Here is a 21,760-nt window from a genome sequence, read left to right as displayed (position 1 = left end):
CCAACCGTGAAAGTGTGCATTTATTTTCCTGCCTTAAAAACATAGAATTTCACTTTAAGTGTGGAATGAGATGCAAACATTTCACCTACAAAATGTGATTTTTGAGACTGTGGTTCTGTTTCCTTTCCTCCCCACGGAAGAGCTTACAGCCAGAACTTAGGTATTTTCCAAAAGCTTCATCAACTCTGGTTTCTTGTGACTCCTTAATACCAACCTTAGGAACAGGGGTGCCGATCATACTCTGGCAATACTGTGTCTGATGGCAAAGACGAGAGTCTCAGAAAGATACTTCGTTTTAATGAACTGATACGTTGAGGTCTTGAGAGTCACAGAAAGATGCTTCGTTTTAATGAACTGATACCTTGAGGTCTTAGAGATTTTTTTTTTTTTTTTTTGGAAGTCTACACTGCCTCTGTTTTTTAGCACAAAAAAAAGTCAGCTTCATGTGTTACTAGAATCTGCTTATTTGGAGACTCCAGGAGAGGGGGAATGAGTTTTCCAAATAGGCCTGTGTGATGGTCACTAAAGGCTTTCTAGATAAGTCACAGCACTGAATGAGAAAGAAATGAGCTACAAGAAATGTCCCCTGGGCACGCCGTGGCTCAGTGGAGAGCTATTCTCTCCACGCTGGAAGACTCTGCCGAGCAAAACCCTCTGCCGGACAACCTTAGCTCGCCAACCCTTTCCTGCCAGACCTCTAATCCCAGAGGCTCAGGAGGCTGAGGCAGGAGGATCACAAGTTGAAGGTCAGCCTCAGTAACTTAGTGAGGCCCTAAGCAACTGAGCAAGACCCTGTCTCTAATTAAAGTATAAAAAGGGCTGGGGATGTGGCTCAGTGGTTAAGTGTCCCTGGGTTCAATCTTTGGTACCAAAAAATCCAAACCAAACCAAACCAAAACAAAACAAAAAACAGAAAGAAAAAAGAAAAAGAATCGATAAAGCAGGAAAGAGTGAAGACTCCTTTGTAAAGGGTGGATCTTTGAGTGTCAAATTTATAGACAGATATGGAGATGTTACCTGGAAGCTTTGAATGGAAACTTTTGATGGAAGTTCCTATAACAACTACCTTTTCCATAAAAGAGCAACGATAAATTTCAGAGGGGGATCTGGGTCAGATACTCAGGGCTGTAGCAGGTTGTCTTGTGCCCCCCAAGACGTTCAGCTGCATCCTTGGCCTCCACCCACAGGATGCAAGGGGTCCCCTGTGGGGAATCGATCAAAATGCCTCCAGGTGTGTCAGGAAGCTTTCCATTGCTGTGACAAAATACCCGAGATAAAAAACTCGGAGGAGGAAAGATGGTTTCAGAAGCTCCACTTCACAGCAGGCTGGAGACTTCGAGGGAGCTCTAGGTCATCAAGGTGGGGAGGGTACAGTGGACCAGGTCTTCCACACACGAGTCTTTGGGGACCGTCCAGGTCCAAAATGTAACACCACGCAGCATAAATAACCTCCAGGGGAACAGTCATGCTGTGTGAGAGCCACTGATTTAGACGGTGATCCGTGCACACCTGTGTTCACACCTGCGCCATTGACAACAGCCAAACTAGGGGACCAGCCCTGGTGTCCGTCAGCTGATAAGTGGATGTCGAAAATGTGGTCTATGCACGTGATGGGTTTTATTCAGCCTTAAGGAGAAAAGGGAGGGAACCTGAGACCATATCAGTGGGTTGACTTAGGTCAACGCCGGGATCCATGGAAAGAATCTGCCCCAGAGGGAAGACCTCGATATTGAGAACGCATTCATTGGTTAATTAGTCTATGGTTCTCACACCCAATACCTGGGTTTACCCAACAGGAGACCATTTCCTTGTCTAATATGAATGAATAAGGAACACCAAGTGAATTCCATCAGCGGTAGACTGGAGGAGACAGAATTTGGTAACAGTAGCAGAATTTTCCATTACGGGTTTTCCGCTTGGCCTCTGAACTTCTTCCTAGCCATGACATTGCCCAGGTTGGATGGAAAACCATTCAAAGATCTTATGCAAGCGAAGAGTAGGGATATTTTTAATATTATAGGCCATGAGTGAAAAGGACGTAATGGACAGGATTACATGAACACTCTGTTTTAGTTACTTGAAGGAAGTATTATATTTTATCCTCAAGGTGAGACTGGGACCAATGAGCAGATGAATCCAAGAGAGGAGAGTTTGGGCTTTATAAAAGAAAAGGCATTTGGTGAATTAGTGCTGCTGAATTTTCCATCACTAGAGTGGAAAAAAAAAATAGCTTCACTAGAATAGATCTTAAAAAAAAATCCCCATCAGTCTTCTGACTATTGATTCTATGACCCCAGATTATTGCTAAACGTGGAAAAGGAAAGATCCGTACACGCTACTACCGCCTTTCAATATGGCGGGCCAAAGAGAAGTGGTGATCACTCACGCATTCTTCCTACTGTACTTTACATGAGCTGATGTCCCTGATCCTCATTCCAATCTTGTAAGGTCATCCCTGGATTGAACCCACTGTCTAGACAAGGAATCAAGACCTCAGGAAGGTTCAACTCTCAGCCTGAGGTGGAGACCAGGCTCTGAATCCAAGCACTGTGGCTTCAGCATCTCCACTCTTATCCATTCCACCAGCTTCTCCCAAAGGGTGCTCAGAGACCCTGGGAGGTCTCCCAGGTCCTTTCAGAAGGTCTGGGAGGCCAAAATCATTTTCACAATAATAGGAAGATGTTCTCTGTCATTTTTTTCTACTACGATCCTTATGGTGGATTTCCCTAGGAGCTACCTGGTAAGCAATGACATCATCCCAGTGTTGGCTAACAAGTAGTATAGACGTTGATGGATACAACTACGTTCATGAAAAGAACGCTGGAATCCTTGATCACTGGAGAACATAGAGAAACCAAGGTCAAAGAGGTGGGTGATGGCTTGATGGACAAGGCTACCTTTCTCATTGGGGTGCTAAGAGTGGAATGTGGGTTAGGGAGGGGCTCGCACCTACAGTCGAACTTTGAAAATCATAAAGAGAAACCTAAAGGATGCAGAAATGGGAGGTGAGAAAACCCAGGTCATTAGCGTGGCTCTGGCAGGACCCTGGCTTTTGTCTTTGATCTTCCCTTTCTTCTCCTTTCCTACTGGCAGCCAGATTTAAACAAGATTTGCAGCCGCCTGCATCACATTAGCCTGGTCTGCCACCAAACTAATGAAGACAATTAATCAGCGGGCTTCACTTAGGATGCCTCAGATTGGTAATAACACTTAAGAAGAAGGGAACCATTGGCAATGTCATCGGAAGTTGTATTTAAATTTCAGAGAAAGACGTTTCATTTAGAACTTGTGAAATGAAGATATGCTGGGAAGCAGGGCCCCTCGATAGGGAACCAGCTGCCTTTCTGGGTGTGACAAATTGCTGCTGAGTGGGTCTGAAAGGAAAGATATGGGATCAAAGTATGGGGTCCAAGTGGCAGGTGCCCGACAGCCCAATGGCCAGACAGATAAACGGGAGACTGAAAGGAAAACACTGGATTAATTGCCTTATGTTCACATTCCCGGGCACTAAAAATGTGCAATGATCATGGATGAGAATGTAAATGAACACAACGGATATGGAAAACAGTATGGGAGGGTTTCCCCCCAAATTAAAAATGGATTTACCATAGGATGCAGCTATCCCATACTGGGATATCCATAGAAAATGAAATCCGTATGGTGTACGGATTTTACATCTGTACCTCCATGTTGGATACAGCGCTATTCACCACAGCCAAGAGATGGAACGTGTCCACGATGGATAAAGAAAATGAAGCCGAGGTACAAAATGGAACTCTATTCAGCTACGGACAAGAATGGGATCCGGTCCTTTTCAGCAACACAGATGGAGAATATTCTATGACACAGACCAAAAGGCTCTCCCTTCCAGGGACAATGTAAAAAAGCAAGACTCGCAGGAGAGAGAGGAGAATGGTGGGTACCAAAGATTGAAAGATAAGGGAACGAGGGGAGAATTCGTTTGCAGAAGCTAAAACAAAACAAAATGACATCAACAAAAACCAGTGATCTCATAGAAAAATAGAGGAGAGTATTGGTCACTACAGACTGGGAAGCATAGAGGGCCAGGGAAATGGACGGTTAGATCATGGTACCTGAGTGTAGTACATAGAAGGAATCAGTTCAGGTGTTCTGTAGCACTACGGTAGGGGGACTGTATTCTACAATTTATGAGTTCAAAATAACTAAACAAGAAGGACCGAAAGTTTCCCCAAACAGAAATAATAAACATGTGAGGATGAGGAAATGCTAATTATCCTCATATGATCACGGCTCATTGTTGACATGTGTGAAATTACTGGACCGTATGCCATAAAGAGATAAATATTTTGTATCCATTTTTACCAAAAAGCATTTTAAGTCCTCGGCACCTCTGAGTTTATTTCCCACTGGGATAACAGGATAGACAGAAGACTTTTTCACATTAGCCAAAAACTAGGAAGTCCCACAGCCGGACACAGATAACAAGTCCAGTCAGAGAGAGCACACCATCAGTCAGGCAAACTGGAACACAATAGCTGGGGAAATCAGAGGGAGACCACACCAGTCAACTTGCATCGACATACCTGTCTTTGGGCAAAGGTGATCCAGCTAGTTTGGCTACTGTAGGAAATATATCCATGTTGCTTGTGGGCTCGTCAATCTCCAGACCAGCCGGTATCACCCCTGGCCATCGAAGGATACCTGGAATTCGAATGCCTCCTTCCCAGTTATTTGATTTTCCTCCTACGATACCAAAAAGAGAGGGAACGGGGAACATTTAGTCTCTTTGAAGCTCATATCCATGTATTCTTCAATGCTCCATCACTTTGGGAAGAAACAAGTACTCTCATTGGGTGAACTCAGTGAGCACTTCAAAATTACATATGGCAGTGGGAAAAAAATAAACAACAAGGTCAACATCATGCTTGACATGATCTGCACTGTGTGCCGGTTGTGAGTCATGACTTTGCAACTGGGAAGATTGAAATCTCAAAGTAACAAAGACTCATGTCAATGACTCTGGAATCAGGGATTTCCAAATTTATTGCTGCCTCTAATACCAGATGTGGCAGGTGAAACAGGTCACCCCTTAAGTGTGTGTATCCAAATTTCTGTGTTGCTTTGAAGATGGGATAAGGTGTTCTGAAATATGATTCCAGGTTATATGAATGTCTCCAAAAAATCAAAGCATCCTTGTAAGGGATAAAGGGAGGCAGGGAAAACAGATTCTGCAGAGCAGGGGTTGTGGTTACAAGGAGAAGCTGCACCACTGCCTTTGAACATAGAGAAGGGCATCCCAAGCTCATGAAGGTGGGCAGGATCGCCAAGCTGGCAAGAAAGCAGATTTTCCCCCGGACCCACACAGTTCTGTAAACACTTGAATAATTTTTTTTATTTTTTAGCCCAGGAAGACCCAATATGGACTTGTGGCTGCCACCAGCACAAGGCAAAAAATACACGTTGCTTTGAGCCATCAAATTTGTGATCAGTTGTTACACTGGGGCTGGGAATGAGTACATCTGCCCCGTGCCCTTGGACCAAGGCCGAACCGTGTCTGCCTCACGTTCTGTAGTTGGCGCTACACAGAATGACCACGCCAGGTGCCCAACCTAGTTACCAACAAGAAAGGAAAGAGACAAAGAACTGGCTGCTGTTAGCACTGTATCTCATTACCAGAATAGCCAGCTCTTCCCGTGTCGTCGGGGAAAGAAGCCTGGCGCACAGGAAACACTCAGAATATAATTAAAGCTACAGGACCAGGGAGCTGGAGGATGCGGCCAGGCAAGCGCAGCGTGAATCACAATGTCGAGAGCGAATGTTGGAGATCTGGTGCCCGTCTCCAGTGGAAGGGCGGAGGCAGGGTCTGCCTGGATGGGACCAAGGGGCCAGCCTAGAGTCCCTCAGGCCAGGCAGGTGGTGTGTGGAATCAACCAACGGTTCCCCCAGAGCAGTTCCCCACGACTCATTGACGAGTCTAGCCGAGAGCCGTACAGTGCCTGATCCATGTTGGGTACCAATGCCACTTAAATTTAGGAAGTTAAATTCGGGGGATGCCTGGGGTTTCCACGGATCTTGGAGAGAGTCTTCATTTCCCAAAGACAGGTTGAAGACTGGAAACCTCTCGTTGGCAAGATCTTCCCACGACGGGCATTCGGATGATTGACACGCACAGACGTTCACGGGAAATTCTCGGCTAAATTCACACCACAGTGCGTCCTGTCTCTGACGGTCTCCAGGGAGAGCCGAAGCGCTCCTTTGATCTTTCCAACATCACCTCAAGGTGATGGAATGGCAGACACCCTTCCGCGTGCTTCACAGAGCGCACGTCGGAGCAACGGGACGTTGGACCGCCTTGCCGGAATTCTCTCAAGCTGTCAGGGGTAGAGCTGAAGGAGGAATCTGAACCCAGGACGGATGGCCTGGTTGTCCCCCTCTTTGGCTGAAGCTGCAGAATTCCATTCCATCAAGCTCACGCCTTCCTCACGTTCAAGGAAATCAGGGGTCTCCACGTCCCCTGCCCCAACGATTCTGTCCTGCCCCGCTGGTTAAAATAAATCAGAATCCATGAATGGGATTCTTACAAAAGTAAGAAATGGCCACCTTGCAAAGTTTACTGTAAGTTCACTCTAAGGTGAGGTGGCTTTGGCATTGGATCCGGCAACGGAAAAAGATCTTATTGGAAAAAGTGGTTGTATGTGAATATCGTCAAAGGCAGTCAACTCGGCTGAACCAAACCCCACGGTTGTGCAGTTGGGCCGAGGGCAGACAGGATGCCCTCCACTATCTTTACAGTTCTTCTGTAAATCTGAATTGGGGCCAAAGCACACAGAGACGCAGCTTCAGGTTCCCTCACCCGCAGGGAGTGAGTGTCCCAAATTTTGGAAAATCAGCATGGCCATAATGAGTTACCTTGGGGATGGAGCCCAAATCTAAACACCACTTCCTACACACTCTAGGCCAAAAGCAATCTTAGACCACATTTTCAGCGCACCTACATGTGGACTGTGATCCACCCCACGAGGTCAGGAGTGGAATTCTGCATCTGTGAGCATCATGGTGGTGCTCAGAGTTTCAGATTGTAGAGCCCTTGGATTTCCAATGAGGGATGCTCAGTATCTATAACCACACACACACACACACACACACACACACACACACGACCTCTTGTGATGGGTTGCAGCTAAAACATAGGGGCACCGAAATCATTTTATAAAGGTTCTTTCAGGTCCAGACCGGCCGACCCAGTTGCTATCGTACCAATCTGCAGATATCCCGGGTTCAGCCACATTATCACCCCAAGATCTCAATGTCGCTGGCATTTGGAAAGACACCACCAGGGATGAGCAATTCTGAGGAACATTAACCAGATGGTGGCCACCAGCTCTCCAAGGAGGAAAACCCCAGGGGCAGCCAAACCTGCAGGCACCCCGACACTGAACCTCCAGGTCCTGGCTGTGAAAAATGTTCATCATCTCTAGCAATTAGAGGAATGCAAATCAAAACTACTCCAAGATTCCACCTCACTCCAGTCAGAATGGCAATGATCAAGAACACAAGCAACAATAAGTGTTGGCGAGGACGTGGGGAAAAGGTCCACTCACACATGGCTGGTGGGAATGCAAAATGGTGCAGCCACTCTGGAAAGCAGTGTGGAGGTTCCTCAAGACACTTGGAATGGACCCACCATCTGACCCAGCTAGCCCACTCCTCGGTTTATACCCAAAGGACTTAAAGTTAACACACTACAGTGACACAGCCACATCAACATTTACAGCAGCTCAATTCACAATAGCTAAACTATGGAACCAACAGGTTCAACAGGTGAATGGATAAAGAAAATGTGATATATATACACGATGGAATATTGCTTAGCTTTAAAGAAGAATGAAATTATGGCATTTGCTGGTAAATGGATGGAGCTGGAGAATATCATGCTCAGTGAAATAAGTCAAATGCAAAATACCGAAGGCTGAATGTTCTCTCTGATATGCGAATGCTAATTCACAATAAGGGAGAGGATAGGGAAGAACAGAGGTACTTTAGATTAGGTAGAGGGGAGTGAAGGGAGGGAAGGGTGTGGGGCAGGAAGGACAGTAGAGTGAACAGACACGATGACTCATGTGCATGTGTGACTGCATGACCATGTGATCCTGCAACATGTGCAATCAGGAAAACAAGAGAGGACCCTCCATTTATGTCTGATCTGTCAAAATGCATCCATGCCCTCTACTCTCATGGACAACTAATTAGAACAAATTAAAAATTAAATAAAAAAGATTCTTTCAGGTTATGTGAATAAAGTCTATATGAAACACAAATAAATAATGAAGATATAGTATATGTGTGTGTGTGCATATATATAAACACACTTTTTTATTTATAAAGTGTGAGGGTATAAATACACATGCACACATATACTCGATAAATAAATATTTCACAAGTTGACCGAGTGTGCTTGCATTGTTGAAGCTGAAGAAGGAGGTGTTGCTGGATGCATTAACACAGGGAGTTTGTGTAAGGACTATTTCTGGGTGATTGTAGGACTCATTTTAATCGCTCACCTCTTAGGGGACATGGATTGAAGTAGACATCTTATCTCATTAAATCCTCACACCTGAGCCACAAAGCTTCTGTCGAGTCTCTCTGTTTCCAGCACGCTGAGACTGAGACCAACTTAGTCACGTGGAGAATGTCCCTGGTCTAAATGGGAGAATCGCTGATTCAAATCCGGCCGTGTCCGTCTCTGAAGCCTGAGGGTTTATACAGTTCCTCAATCTCACTTGATCTTTGCAGGCGGAGAATTGTGAAGGTCCCCAGAAAAAAAGGGGGGACCAGGACACAGAGGGAATCTTTTATCCTCCAAGGAGTAAATACGAGAATCACCCTCAGGGCACGCAGCCATGTCCTTGGACATTTTACGGGGGCTCACCAGGTGACTCCAAGCGTGCATCTGGCTGCAGAGCCGTGTAACAGAGCGGGTAAGAAGCCCGGCTGTTTTAAAAGCAGGAATCCACAGACAAATCCACCGTCTGTGTATATCACGTGTCTGGGGTCTATTCCCCCCACTCCGGGACCCTGCTAACATCCTGACTTCCAGGGAACAGGAAGTGAGTTTAACCAGAGCACGGCTTCAGGTGCAACTGCTTTGAAAACAAAATCTAAGAAAATTCCAGGAGAAACCCTAGGAACATCACACCCCCTCCAGAGATTCCAAATCCCGGAGGGAATTCCAAGCCTCGAAGACCCACCTGCGAACGACACTCATACCTGCAGGGAAAGAAGTGGCTAGGAACAGAGCACCCTCAACGCTGGCCCCAGACCACGGCGGGCAAACGTCTTTGCTATGCCCAGCCCCAGATTCCTCCTGATGGTATTAGACAGAGTCCCACCCACCACGAGCTTCCTTATGGACTGTCCAACTCCGGGCACGCAGTCAGAAAGATCCGCACCCGCCACATATACATGGTGAGCCTCTCATCTTGTGATTCATCATCTACATTTGCAAACTAAAGAAATGTATCAATAAATATAATCTCCTGCCATTTTCTAAAGCTGTAACAGGAGTGTTTTCCCAACAGCCATGGCAAAAGAAAATATATATATATATTTAAAAATTTTTTTCAGCAGAAGATAAACACATCAGAGCACACTCTGCCTACAGGATAACATGTTTGGTGCAGCCCGATCACACATTGCACACAGGCATGTGCTCACAGGCAGATATCCCGGCTCATCAGACACTGGCTTCCCGTCTCCTTCCTGCTGCCACGTGACCTGGAAAGGGATATGCACAAAATGCACCCGCCAGGCTGAGAAAACACTGCTCAGTGTTCTCCAGAGCACCAGCATCCTGGAGCAGCGTTCGCGGAAACTCAGGGGGCGAATCCAGGATGCTTCCCCTCTTTGGGCAAATATTTCTAGAGCAAGCACGGACTCCGGTCAGGAACCGTGATGGAATTCAGCCAGCTCATTAAACAGGGGCCTCATCCATTACGCAGACTACCTCCTGCCATCCTTACCGTCGCGGTGTGTTTGGAAAAACTGGGTCCAAGTGACATAGTGAGAGTAGGTACAGATGGAATTTCAAGCATCTGTCCTAGGAGATGTTAGTGTTTTCCAACATTGATTCTGAGATCACCAAAGGGGACACAAAGATATCTACCCCGGGTTCTCGCCATAAGGAAGCTCAGAACCTCAAAGGGCAACTCAGAGTAGCCACAGACCACGCTGATGGGATGCCCACGGGATCCTATGGGGAACACAAAGCTATATTAACGGGTATTATTCCCTCAAGAAACTCGGTCCGAGAGGATGGTTCACAGGTAGCCACAGAGAACACAGGACAAGGGATGTCTTTCAATCAAGAAATCCCACCTGGGCAGACCAAGAGTTGGTTGGTTACAAAGAAGAAGTCAGGGTTCTGGGGAGAAGAAAAGAAAATGAGTTAGGGAATCTGGATCATTTCTTCTAAAAATGACTAAACAGAGAGAGAGAGAGAGAAAAAAAGGGCAAGGTCCAAATTTAACATGCAGATGAGTGATTGTCGAGTAACGACTCGTAACACCGCGAGGTTCCCAGCACAGAAGGACCACGGCTGGGTCCTCGCAGACGAGCGTGGAGCAGACTCTTCCACGATATTTACTCCAGACTCTGCGGGACAGCTGTTTCCAAACGAGGCTGCTATTTTCGTCCTGCCGAATGCTGTCACGCAGCAAGGGCGAATGGCTTTCGACGGCAAGAACATATGCTCGTCATTCTTAAACTTGATCTGGGCAGAGTTTCGTAAAATATTTCTATTTTTCATTTTTCTGCTCTTGCGGGCATCTACCCACTCGGGATAGCGCTGATTCCCTGAAGGGAGGCAAATCACAGGGAGGGGTGTGGTAATCGTGATTCACTCTGATGTCTCCTGCTCCAAGATGGGGGCGGCTGTGCTCTCTGTGATTTATGGATTCCAAGCACTAAATCCAGAAATCGCAGACGGGAGAAATAACAACATTTGGTAGTTCCCACCAACCTTCTATTCACCCATTACCAGGGGCTGGGGACATAAAGGACCAGATGATATCTCTACTCAAGTGAGAGAACCCCTGGAAAATTAACTGAGGCAGCTTGAACGACGAAGAGTGACTACCTTACCAGTCCATCCAACTGCCAAGAAGTCAGCGGTTGCAAAGTTTTCCTCTGCATCATAGCCAGATTGCAAATATTTTAAGCATGGTGGGTGGCTTCCCCAACTACTCAACTCTGCTGTTGAAGCCAAGGATCAGCAAAGGCACAAGATGTCCATAAATAAGCATGATTGTGTTTCAATAAAACTTTATTTATAAAGCCAAGCATCGGGTCACCTTTGCACTAACTTCCTGAATTTTGGTTTAGGGTTAGGCTCCAACCTCGTCCTTATTCCATAACACTGAATTTTTCAACACTGAGGGACATATCGCAGCCACTTCAATTAACTATAATTTTTACCGAATCGAACTCCCTAATGTCTGCCTTTCTTTCCAATGCAACCCACAGTACTCGAGACCACACTCTAATGCCCCTGGAATCCAGTGATGTCCTCTGAGCCGTACCTTCTGCATGCCCCTCCAGAAGGCTCTCTGAGCTTCCAGGCAGGACTTTCCAAGTTTTACCGGTCCTCCTCAGGAATTCTCTTACCAGTCCATTATGCTCCCTGTGTTGCTTGATGACGTGCTTTGCTGAGACTCAGGGACACACTCTCAGGAATGCATTCCAAGGAATGTCAACCTTATGCCAACATCCCAGAGTGAACTTCCCCAAACCTAGACAGCACAGCCTGTTACCAGCTAGGCTGGAGCAGGTGTATGTGCAGAGCCTACTCCTCTCGGGTCCTGATGAACCAAAGACCATGAGATGAAATCAAGCAAAGAGAAAATAATACAACCAAGACCAAGATGCAAGGAAGAGGGAATGCATGCTATTTTACAGTTAACTGCTCTTTCTCTAAGTAGGAATATCATCTGAACTAACAATGGACGGCAAGGGAATAGGAAACGGAAGAAGTAGTAACATCGTTGCTTATCAGCATAAACAGAACTAGCAACATTGTTGCTTATCAGCACAGAACTAGCAACATTGTTTCCTATTTGCACAAGCAAAACAACTAGTAACACAGTTGCTTATGGGCACAAACAGAACTAGTAACATTGTTGCTGACCAGCATGAACAACTAGTAACATTGCTGCTTATCAGTACAAGCAGAATTAGCAACATTGTTGCCTATCCTCAAAACAAAAGAACTAGCAACATTGTTGCTTATTAGCACAAACAGAACTAGCAACATTATTGCTTATCAGCACAAACAGAACTAGCAACATTGTTGTCTACTCAAACAAAACTAGTAATGTTGTTGCTTATCAGCACAAACAGAAGAACTAGCAACATTGCTGTTTACTCACACAAACAAAACTAGTAACATTGTTGCTTATCAGCACAAACAACTAGCAACATTGTTGTCTACTCACACAAAACTAGTAGCATTCTTGCTTATTAGCACAGACAGAACTAGTGATGATGTTGCTTATTAGCACAGACAGAACTAGTGATGATGTTGCTTATTAGCACAGACAGAACTAGTGATGATGTTGCTTATTAGCACAAACAACTGGTAACACTGTTGCTTATTAGTGCAAACAACTAGTAACATTGCTGCTTATTAGTATAATCAGGACTGGTAACATTTTTGCTTATTAGCACAGCCAAGTACAAGGTACCTACATAATTTCGCGTATTCTATTTCTGAGCAACTGCGCAGTGGGTTTGTTTACAGAAGCATCATACAAACACTTAGGGATGCAATGGGCTGAGGCATCTTGGCAGCCACGGAGTCACTACGTGGTAGGAATCTTCAGCTCCATTAAAAACTTACGAGCCCCTGTCACATTCGTGGTGGGTTGAGGACCCAGCTGATGCTGTGCAGGGAGAGCCTGAAGTAGCATCTGTCTATCTGTGTCTCGGTGAGACTGTAACCTGCGGGCCACCACCCAGGACCCTGTGCTCTTTGGGGGGCATACCTGTCCACCAGGCTCCAAGTCCGCAGTCAACAAATGCACATCAATCCAATGGAACCACAAAAATGAAGGAGGATAATGCGATTGTTCAAAATTGAAAAGGCAACTCAGACCAGACTAAAGAGGATCACTGGCCAGAAGGGGCAGCTTCGCCCGCTCTTGGGAAGCCAATGGACACATCTCTCAACTTCTGCAGGCAGACTTGAGCACAGCTACCTTCTCCTAAACCACCTGGGCCTCTCATCATTCGATATAAAATATCGATTGCTCTCCGAAAGCCGTGCTATTTGATGGGGCAGAGAGATGCCAACATCTGTGAATCTCTTGTAAAAGATAAAAACTCATCCAATGGGTTGCTTTGGGAATCCGTACTTAGGGTAGAAGAGGAAAGTGTTACAGTGTTGGGGAATTTTCAAAGCATTTTTCAGCCCAAGGAGAATGTGTGTATTTTGAACACTTAGGAAAATATGGTTCCCCTCGCGTAGTCTGCAGAGAGTGAATTTATCGATTCCATTGACATTTATTACTTGCCATAGGCAGAGGGAAAGGGAGGGCGGGATGAGCCTCCTTCAAGGTGACCTTGATTGAAGTGGGAGCGGGACGGCCACCGTGCAGAGCCGGTTTAACGGACTCTCTTCTGAGATCCCAGGAGTCCCTGCCCCGTGAGGAACCGGAAAACTCTCCAAACGGCAGTGCGGGCGGACAACCTCTTACCCAAGACGCTTGGGACCCAGGGTGTTCAGGGTGAGTCATTTATTTCTTGGGAATCGTGGGAGATCTGCTGAGGCAGAGTGACATTCTTCAGGGGGAGGAACCAGCTCTAAATGCGACATGTATCAGGGTTACACACGCTTTAGATCCCACGGGCTGGAGCTCCTTTTAGGCCATATTGTCAATCGTTCGTGACGTGGAATTTTTCAACTGTGTATCGCATTGGTGTTTGAAAAGGTCTTAGGGTATTTTGGACTTCAGATGTGGGGGTCAGAGTCTTCCATCCAGATCTAAGGAAAGGCGCTTCTGAAGGTCCCAGATTGACAGGGGAGAGAGAACGTAAGCCCGTCAATCACCATGGAAAATGAGAGGCAGACAGGGAAGTTAAATCAAGGGGCTCAGGGGAAGTACCTCCAGGGCCAGGCGTCCAGGACTTTCCACGTGTGGGGCAGGGAGTTTTTGCCGAGGTGGTGTGAGGGAAAGACGCGATCCCTCATCTCCCCTGAGGCCCCTCCCCCACCAGTCCTGACAGCTGTCACTCACGCGTCTGCTGCTTAGAACTCTACTCCTTCGGATTCTGCACGTGCATGAGAACATGGGACCTGGGACGTTCAGTTCCTGGCTCTTTTCCCAAAGCTCACTGTGGTTCAGGTTCATGCATGCTGCCATGAGTGACAAAATTTCATAACTACTTTTTAAGGCTGCATAGTATTCCATTGCGGGGATGCCGCTCCTTCTTCATCCCCTCGCCCGCCAATGGACACTGAGGTGGACTCCCGGCTGGGCTGTTGTGAACGGAGTGTGGCCGTCTCTCTGGGAGGCTGACCGCCTTCGGCACGGGCACCCAGGGCTGGGATTCCGGGGTCATAGGTCGCTTCCATTTCTAGTTTTCTGAGGACTCTCTGTGCTGTTTTCCATCATAATGGCGGTGCTAGTTGGCACTGTCACTGTGTAACCCTGTGCCAAGAGTCCCTTTGTGGAACGTCCTCTTGATACTTTTCCTCTCTCCTCTCCTCCCCTTTCTTCTGCAAACCCGGGCATGGACCTGGGGCCTCCTGAGCACTAGGCAGGTGCTTGACCACTGGGCCACACTGCCAGTCCCTTTCATTTATATTTTGGGACATGGTCTTGCTGAGTTGCCTAAGCTGCTTCGGTTCCTGGCTCAGCCTCCTGAGCAGCTGGGGTGATGGGCAGGAGCCCCCATGCCCAGCTCTTCCAGCCATTTTAACGGGTGTTCCATGGTGGTGGGTTTAACATGCATCTCCTGACGATGAGTGAAGGCGGACGGATGTTTCCTCCACGTATCTTTGGCCCATTCGTGCGTCATCTTTTGAGCAAAGGCTACTGTATTGTGCATTGAAAATCACTGAATTTCAAACGTTCTCCAGAGAAAACGATAAACAATTGAGGTGGTTGATAAGTTCATGTGCTCGATCTAATGATTGGACCCTGTTTTCATAAAATTTAATGTCATGACGAGCCCCATAAGTATGAGTGAGTACCATTTGTCAATTTGCCAATTAAAAAATAAAAATTGACACCAGGATCAGGGGTTGGGGAGGCAGCTGAGTGGTAGAGTGCTTGCTGAGCACACGCCTGGCTCTGGGTTTGATCCCCGGCCCCCAAACCAAAGCAGAACCCCAAAGGCAGAACAAAAAGATGAATGTTCATAGAAAGAGAAGCGGATGCGTTTTCAGATGGAGGAAATTGCACGTGCAAAGGTCCTGTGGCAGGAAGAAGATCATGGTGGAGAGGGGCCCGAGAAGAAGCCAGGAAGACAAGGCAGGGAAGAGGGATCAGGTCACAGTTCGATGGGGAACAGCCAGCTGCAAACTTTGCTCTCAGTCCCAGAAGGTGGGAAGATGGTCGAGCGTTCTAAAATGGGAAGAGAGCCACAGAAAGCTGGAGGCAGAGGCTGGGGAGATCATGTACAAGTGCAGGAACACCAAGGATGGCTGCAGCCACTAGAAGCTACCACAGGCAAGGAAGGACCTCCCCTTGGACCTTCCGGGGGAGCCTAACTCTGCTGGGACCTCGATCACAGACTTTGAACTTGCAGCCTCCAGTACTGACACAGAATAACTTAGTCTCAGTTTTAAGTCCCCTGGTAGTGGTACTTTGTTACAGTTACCCTGGGAAACTCAGTAGAATACACCCCATTTATACTTGTCAAGGTTCACAAACTGATTTCTATAGGAAAAAAAAAAAGCATCAGGGAGACCCTGAAGAAACTCATCAGAGAAGGTCGGGGGAACCAGGCAGGGTGGCCCACAATCCCCATGACTATGGAGGCTGAGGCAGGAGGATCACAAGTTGGAGGCCAGCCTCAGCAACTTAGCGTGGCCCTAAGCCACTTACTGAGACCCTGTCTCTAAATACAACATAAAAAGGGCTGGGGAGGTGGCTCAGTGGGTAGGCCCCCCTGAATTCAATCCCTGGTACCAAAAAACAAACCAACAAACAAAAACTCTGGTTTAGAGTAGAGACGCTGGGGGTGGGGCCGCTTGCTCCTGCATTCAGAGGACCTGCATTAACGGGGTCCTCATCCCCTGCGCCTGTTCCACCGCCTCGGCACGGGCAAGATGCAGAGTAAAGAGACGTTGCCAGAGTCGCCCGCCCGACGGATCGAGTGAGCCAATCCTTGCCCGGGGTGCCAGGATCCTCAGGAGCTCAGGATCCCACAGAAACCTTCAATATCCGCCGCGTTACAGGCAGGGAATCCTGCTCCCGAGTCTCAGTGTGGACAGTCCTCAACATTTCAACCGCGCTGATGGGATTTTTTCAGTGAATAGCTACTTTTACAGCCTAATGTAAAAGCGGCAGGATTTTTGTTGTGTACTTATTTTTCTTGCTGTTGATGAAAATCCTAACGACTCGGTACGAGAACGTAGTTAAATGAACTAGTACCACCAAGGGAGAAGAAGAAACCTTAATCACTTCTCCCCAGGCGAGTGGTTAAACCCAGGGGCTCTTTATCAGTGAGCTAAATCCCCAGCCCTTTTAGTTTCTTCTTTGGAGACAGGGTCCCACTAAGTTGCCGAGGCTGGACTCCAACTTGCGGTCCTCCTGCCTCAGCCTCCCGAGTCACAAGATTTTTACATACAGGTGCTACCATGCCCAACTGAACCCTTAATCCTTAAGTGGGAAGATGGGATCTTCCTTGAAAACCTGGTATCATTAGGTTCACACAATCATTTAATGCAAAAAAGGGCCCCTGCCCTGGGGGGGTCCCCAAGCCTCCTAGGGCCTCCACTGGGACAGAGCAGAGAGGCCTCTTCCTCTGCATCTTTGCCTCAGGCACTGTGTGACCCAGCCTCACGGAGGGAGCTCCCGGTAGATTCCAGAACAATCCAGGTGCTTCTCGTTATTCCAAGAGCTGCCACTCGGTGGGGACAGCGGTAAGGGGTCAGAATGAGGGGGCAGGAGGCGAAAGATATTGCACAGAGCGGGTGGCCACCTCCTCCAGCCCGGTCCTCCCTGCAAACGGTTCTTGGTTCCCCTGGGCCGATGGCGGCTCTCCCCGCCGAGCAGATCGCTAGCACCTTATGCAAGCTAAATGCTGACGTCCCCGTCAAATGGGCCATCCTGTCCCTGTCCCCAGGCCTCCTGCTCCCCCTCACCCCCAGCCCGAGCCAGCTGGACCCAGACCCTGGGGGCGGGAAGCGCATTTTAGCTTTGTGGGGTCTCTGCCCCAACATCCTCACACGCTGCACAGACGGGTGCAGGAAAGCTTCCCGGACCACGGCCTCCGGCCTCTCTCAGGAGCCAAGCCGCCATCTCTGTGCGTCTCCAACCGTGTCCCCTGCGGGTGCGGCTGGGTGGCCGAGGCTCTGCCCAGCTACATCCTTGGAGGTGTCTTATCAAAGTCCTTGTGCAACGGGGCCCCTGGGTTCGCCGTGTGGGCACCGCGCAGGCAGCACCTGGGTCCCACCAAACACTCCCCGTGACCAGCCTGATCCTTCAGGGCAACAGCAAGGTGGCCGATGGGTAGGCAGAACAATGGCCTCCCAGAGACGTCCAGGGGCGGGCAGCCTGCACCTGCTGGGCACCCCGGGACCCAGGCGCTCCTCTGCAGCGCGCAGAAGGAAGGGACCCTGCGGCGACCCGCCCTTCAGACCAGCCTGGACTTCCGAGGGACAGCAGTGGCCACTTGGGCGTCGTGAATGTCCAGTGCCCGGGGCGTCTATCCCCAAGGAGCAGCGGAACCCTACGGAAACCCCCCGCTGAAGGACAAGGCGACCCCGAGAAGCAGGGAAGCCAGGCCCGTCACCCGAGCGCCTCTCACCTTTGTAGATCCCGTTGCTGCCGCCATGTGGCTCCCCCTTGGCGGACACCTCTTCCACGTGGGCGCCGTGGTCCGAGGTGAAGTAGACCAGGGTGTCTTGGGCCAGCTTCAGCTCCTCGAGGACATCCAAGATCTGCCCTGCAGGGGACAAAGGACTCCGATTTACAGCCGCTCAGCCACCAAGAGGGAAAGGGAGGTGCTCGCCCCACGAGAGGGCTCCTTTCTCAAGGTCACCGAGGCGTGCGCGGGATGGACATCCGCAAGGGCAGTGGGAACCCTGGCAAGGTTCAGTCACCGACGTGAGGTCAGCGGGAAGCACTGGCATTTCTACACGTGTCCAGCCTCATCCATCAAGAGTGGCGTGGAAGAAGATGCCAACCGGGAGAGGCAGAGTCTCTGCTCCCGCCAGCTGGCCGTGGCCCTGGGCCATGAACGTCCACTTTAAAACCTTGCAGGAGACCCCGCCCCCGTCTAGAGCTTACGGTCAGGACTTATCGCCGTGGTTCAAGTCGCACCCCCAAACCTAACGCTGCAAACCTCCTGCAAATACCGCTTTATGAGCATAACCCTGACAGTCATCACGAAGCCGTCCTTTCTAGCCTCCGCCGAGTGCCCTCTACACGCAGAGGACCCCGTTTCTTACTCTCTGCATCAGAGCAGGCCGAACCCTCTGTATGTAGAGAAAGGCAGCAACCCTGTAAAGCGGCCCTGTCAAGCTCAGACATTCAGGAAGTGTGAAGAGTCAAGTCTGAGTCTGAAACTCAGGTAGGCAGGTGGACTCAGTGCGAATCATCAAAAGAGACATTGAAGAGTCTTTGGAGCTGGGTGCGGCGGCACATGCCTGTAATCCCAGTGGCTCGGGAGGCTGAGACAGGAGGCTCACAAGTTGGAGGCCAGCCTCAGCAACTTCGCAAGGCCCCAAGCAACTTGGCAAGGCCCCGTTGCAAAAATAAAAAATAAAAAGGGTTGGGGATGTGGCTCAGTGGGTAAGCATCCCCAGGTTCAATCCCTGGTATCAAAAAAAAAAAAAAAAAAAAAAAGAGTAAAAGAATAAAGACATCTTTCTGCTGTTTGATTGTAAATGCCACGGGCGGGAGTAGGTTCCATCTTTCTCAATTTTTAACTCAGTGATAAACATTTCTGGATCCTACACCATATACATAAATGTCACACTCAGCACCAAGGAATGAGCGCTCAGGGCCACGTTGGTAATTCATCTCCCAGGATCAATCATCGTCAGGGAGACTTTTATTACCGCCTTACCTGAGCCCGCTAAGCAAACCGCCTGGGCTCTTGCGCTATCCGGCTCTGGGGTTATTTGGCTGTGACACTAAGAAAGCCTTCTTTCTTCGACAGTGATAATTGGCTGAACGAGTTGAAACAGAAGCAACAAGACGCGATAGCCCCGACTCCTACCGTGAGAGAAAAAATCCCCCTTTTATTCTCCTATGGCAGCCGTCCAGGTAAAATGACTGAGGCACAGGACCCAGGACTGTATTTTCTGGTATCGTAAACAACAATACGGGAGCAACATGCCTTCATTTATTGAAACCACATTCGACTTTCGTATATTGAGAAGAATCTCAGCACCAGGAAAATGCTGTAAAAAAACCCACAGCCTCGTAATTCTCTTCTGTGAGAATCTGTGTCATGCACACCCCACATGTGAATATTGATGGCAGGTGTCCCTGTCACTGCCAAAACATCGGGATGCTCTGCAAAAGGCGAGTGGATACATAACCCCGGTACATCCAGTCCCTGCAATATTTTAAAGAACCGCAGGATCAAACCTTGCAAAGACAGAGCGGGGGCTTCGATGCATGATTTAAGTGAAGGAAACCAACGTGCAGCAAGGTCCCCTTACGGAAAAGGTCCTGAGACTTCTAGGGGCAAAGGGGAGGGTGGGATGGCGGGTGGATGGGGAGCCTGGGGATTTAGGGCTTTGACAAGTGTTTGCAGGACACTCGGGTGGTGGATGCCATTCAACAACCCTAGTGTCAATCAAGACGTCAGAGAAGAACAATGTAACAATCTGGCTCAGCAACAGTCACAAGCGTTGCTCCCATTGTTACCAGTACCCCGTCAGGTAACAGGAACGAGGTGTAACAGTAACTATTACGGAGAGGTGACATGTAGGGAACCCCAGAGAGCGCACAGGACCTATGGGAAAATTCTGTACTTTCTATTCGATTTGTTAGGCAAACCTACAATATAGGCTCAAATATAGACTGTGAGTTTTTAAAAAAGACTTCCAAATGCAACTTGGATTCCCGGCCCTCCCGGACTCACTCGAAGGGTGTTCCTGCAGGACCCGCCTTGCACAGGCTATGAGCTCAGGGCTGGGGTGCCACAGGGCTTCAGGGACAGAGCTGAGATCCCAACTCCTTCCTTGGTGGCAGCCACACCCCTCCTGTGTACAGTCCCCCTGCGGAATGCAAATCTCCAGCTGCAGATTTTACAGATCCCTGCCTCCTCCTGCAACCCAAAGTCCCTCCCTGAGTATTTCCTCCAAACCCCGCGATGTCCCATGACCCTAGTAACATATTTAATGCATCCCCATCCTTCTTTTCTGCCCCGAGCCATAACTTTGCTGCATCATCTTCTTCTCCGTCTGGGTGGGATTCACACAAGGGCGAGCTGCTGGGGCCAGGGCGGAGGAAGGGCGGCTGGGAGGGAACTCGGTTCAGTCCGCTGAGAAATGGTCAGATTTCTGATTTCCTTTCAGCCCATGCTTTCCCCAAAGGCACCCTCTGGATCTTGTCCTGTGCAGGTTTTGTGCCAGAATCTCATTTATAAAAGCCCAGAGCCCATTAACCATTTAATTTTTCATCAGATTGATCCTATAAAAGGTCTCACATATTCCTCTGCTCAAAATTCTGAACGGAAATCTCCCAGGAGAACAAACTCTGCTCTATTATTCTTTTTTCTCTTCCCCCTTCAGAGCAATAGATTGCAAGTCAGAGGTCTGCAAATATTATTTTTTTCGGCGAGGTTCTCAAGGTATAATGATACCAATTTATATAGGATGATAGCTTTGAATTACCGACAGCGGGCTGCCGGCTGGCTTCTAAACGGAATGTTTTCTTTCCAGAGCCTCCTCGCCTTGCTCCCTGAATAAAACAAACACAGAAAATAAGCCATTTCGAGAGCACTTTGTAGCTTAACTGGAGACAGCAGGGGCCGGCTTCCCGTTAAAGCCAGGGCTTCCTGACCCGAAAGAAGAAAATGTGGAAACGCAGGAACGTGGACCGAGCGGTCCACCCTCCTGGTTGCAGAGGAAGGCCAGGTTCTAGAGAGTTCACAAGGGCTTCTGCTCCCAAGGGCGTTAAGTGCCGGCTCAGAGTCTTAGCAGGATGCCGAGCCCGGCACCAGAGACGGGGATCTCGAAGGGTGCAGGTGGGATGCCTGGTGACCCTGGGAGCAAGATGTCCTCACGCAAGACGCAACCACCCGAGTTCTTGCTTCCCATGGAGGCTCCGGATGGAAAGCCGGTCCCCAGCTCCACCCCCAGGATTCTGTGCCCCTGGACGGGAGAGGCGCTAGCCAAGAGTGCTTGTCGCCAGAGTGCTTAAGCATCGCATGCTGGACACTCGGCCGGGTCTAGCCCCAGAGTCAGCTCTCAACGCACCTTAACTTTTTCCACGGAAGACTTGCTATTTCGGTTCACTCAGCTCTTATTCTCACTTCTATAAAGGCAGCAGGTTCCGATAAAGTACCGAAGCCAAAGGCGACAAAGCCACCCTTTCCA

General features: G+C 48.7%; 1 protein-coding gene across 4 annotated transcripts in view; it reads right to left on the bottom strand.

The window, feature by feature from the left end:
• The window catches only part of Sts (steroid sulfatase), a 144,288-nt gene that overhangs the window by 17,592 nt on the left and 104,936 nt on the right, over positions 1-21,760 (bottom strand). For all 4 annotated transcript variants that reach the window (XM_047536361.1, XM_047536362.1, XM_047536359.1 and 1 more), the window contains exons 8-9: positions 18,013-18,150; positions 4,566-4,725 (exon numbers count right to left, since the gene is read on the bottom strand). In XM_047536361.1, the coding sequence (XP_047392317.1) occupies positions 4,566-4,725; positions 18,013-18,150 (298 nt within the window). The remainder of the gene's footprint in view (positions 1-4,565; positions 4,726-18,012; positions 18,151-21,760) is intronic.

Source organism: Sciurus carolinensis, chromosome X (genome assembly GCF_902686445.1).
Source record: "Sciurus carolinensis chromosome X, mSciCar1.2, whole genome shotgun sequence".
NCBI classification, from domain to species: Eukaryota; Metazoa; Chordata; class Mammalia; order Rodentia; family Sciuridae; genus Sciurus; species Sciurus carolinensis.
This window is presented reverse-complemented; position numbering and strand designations above follow the sequence as displayed.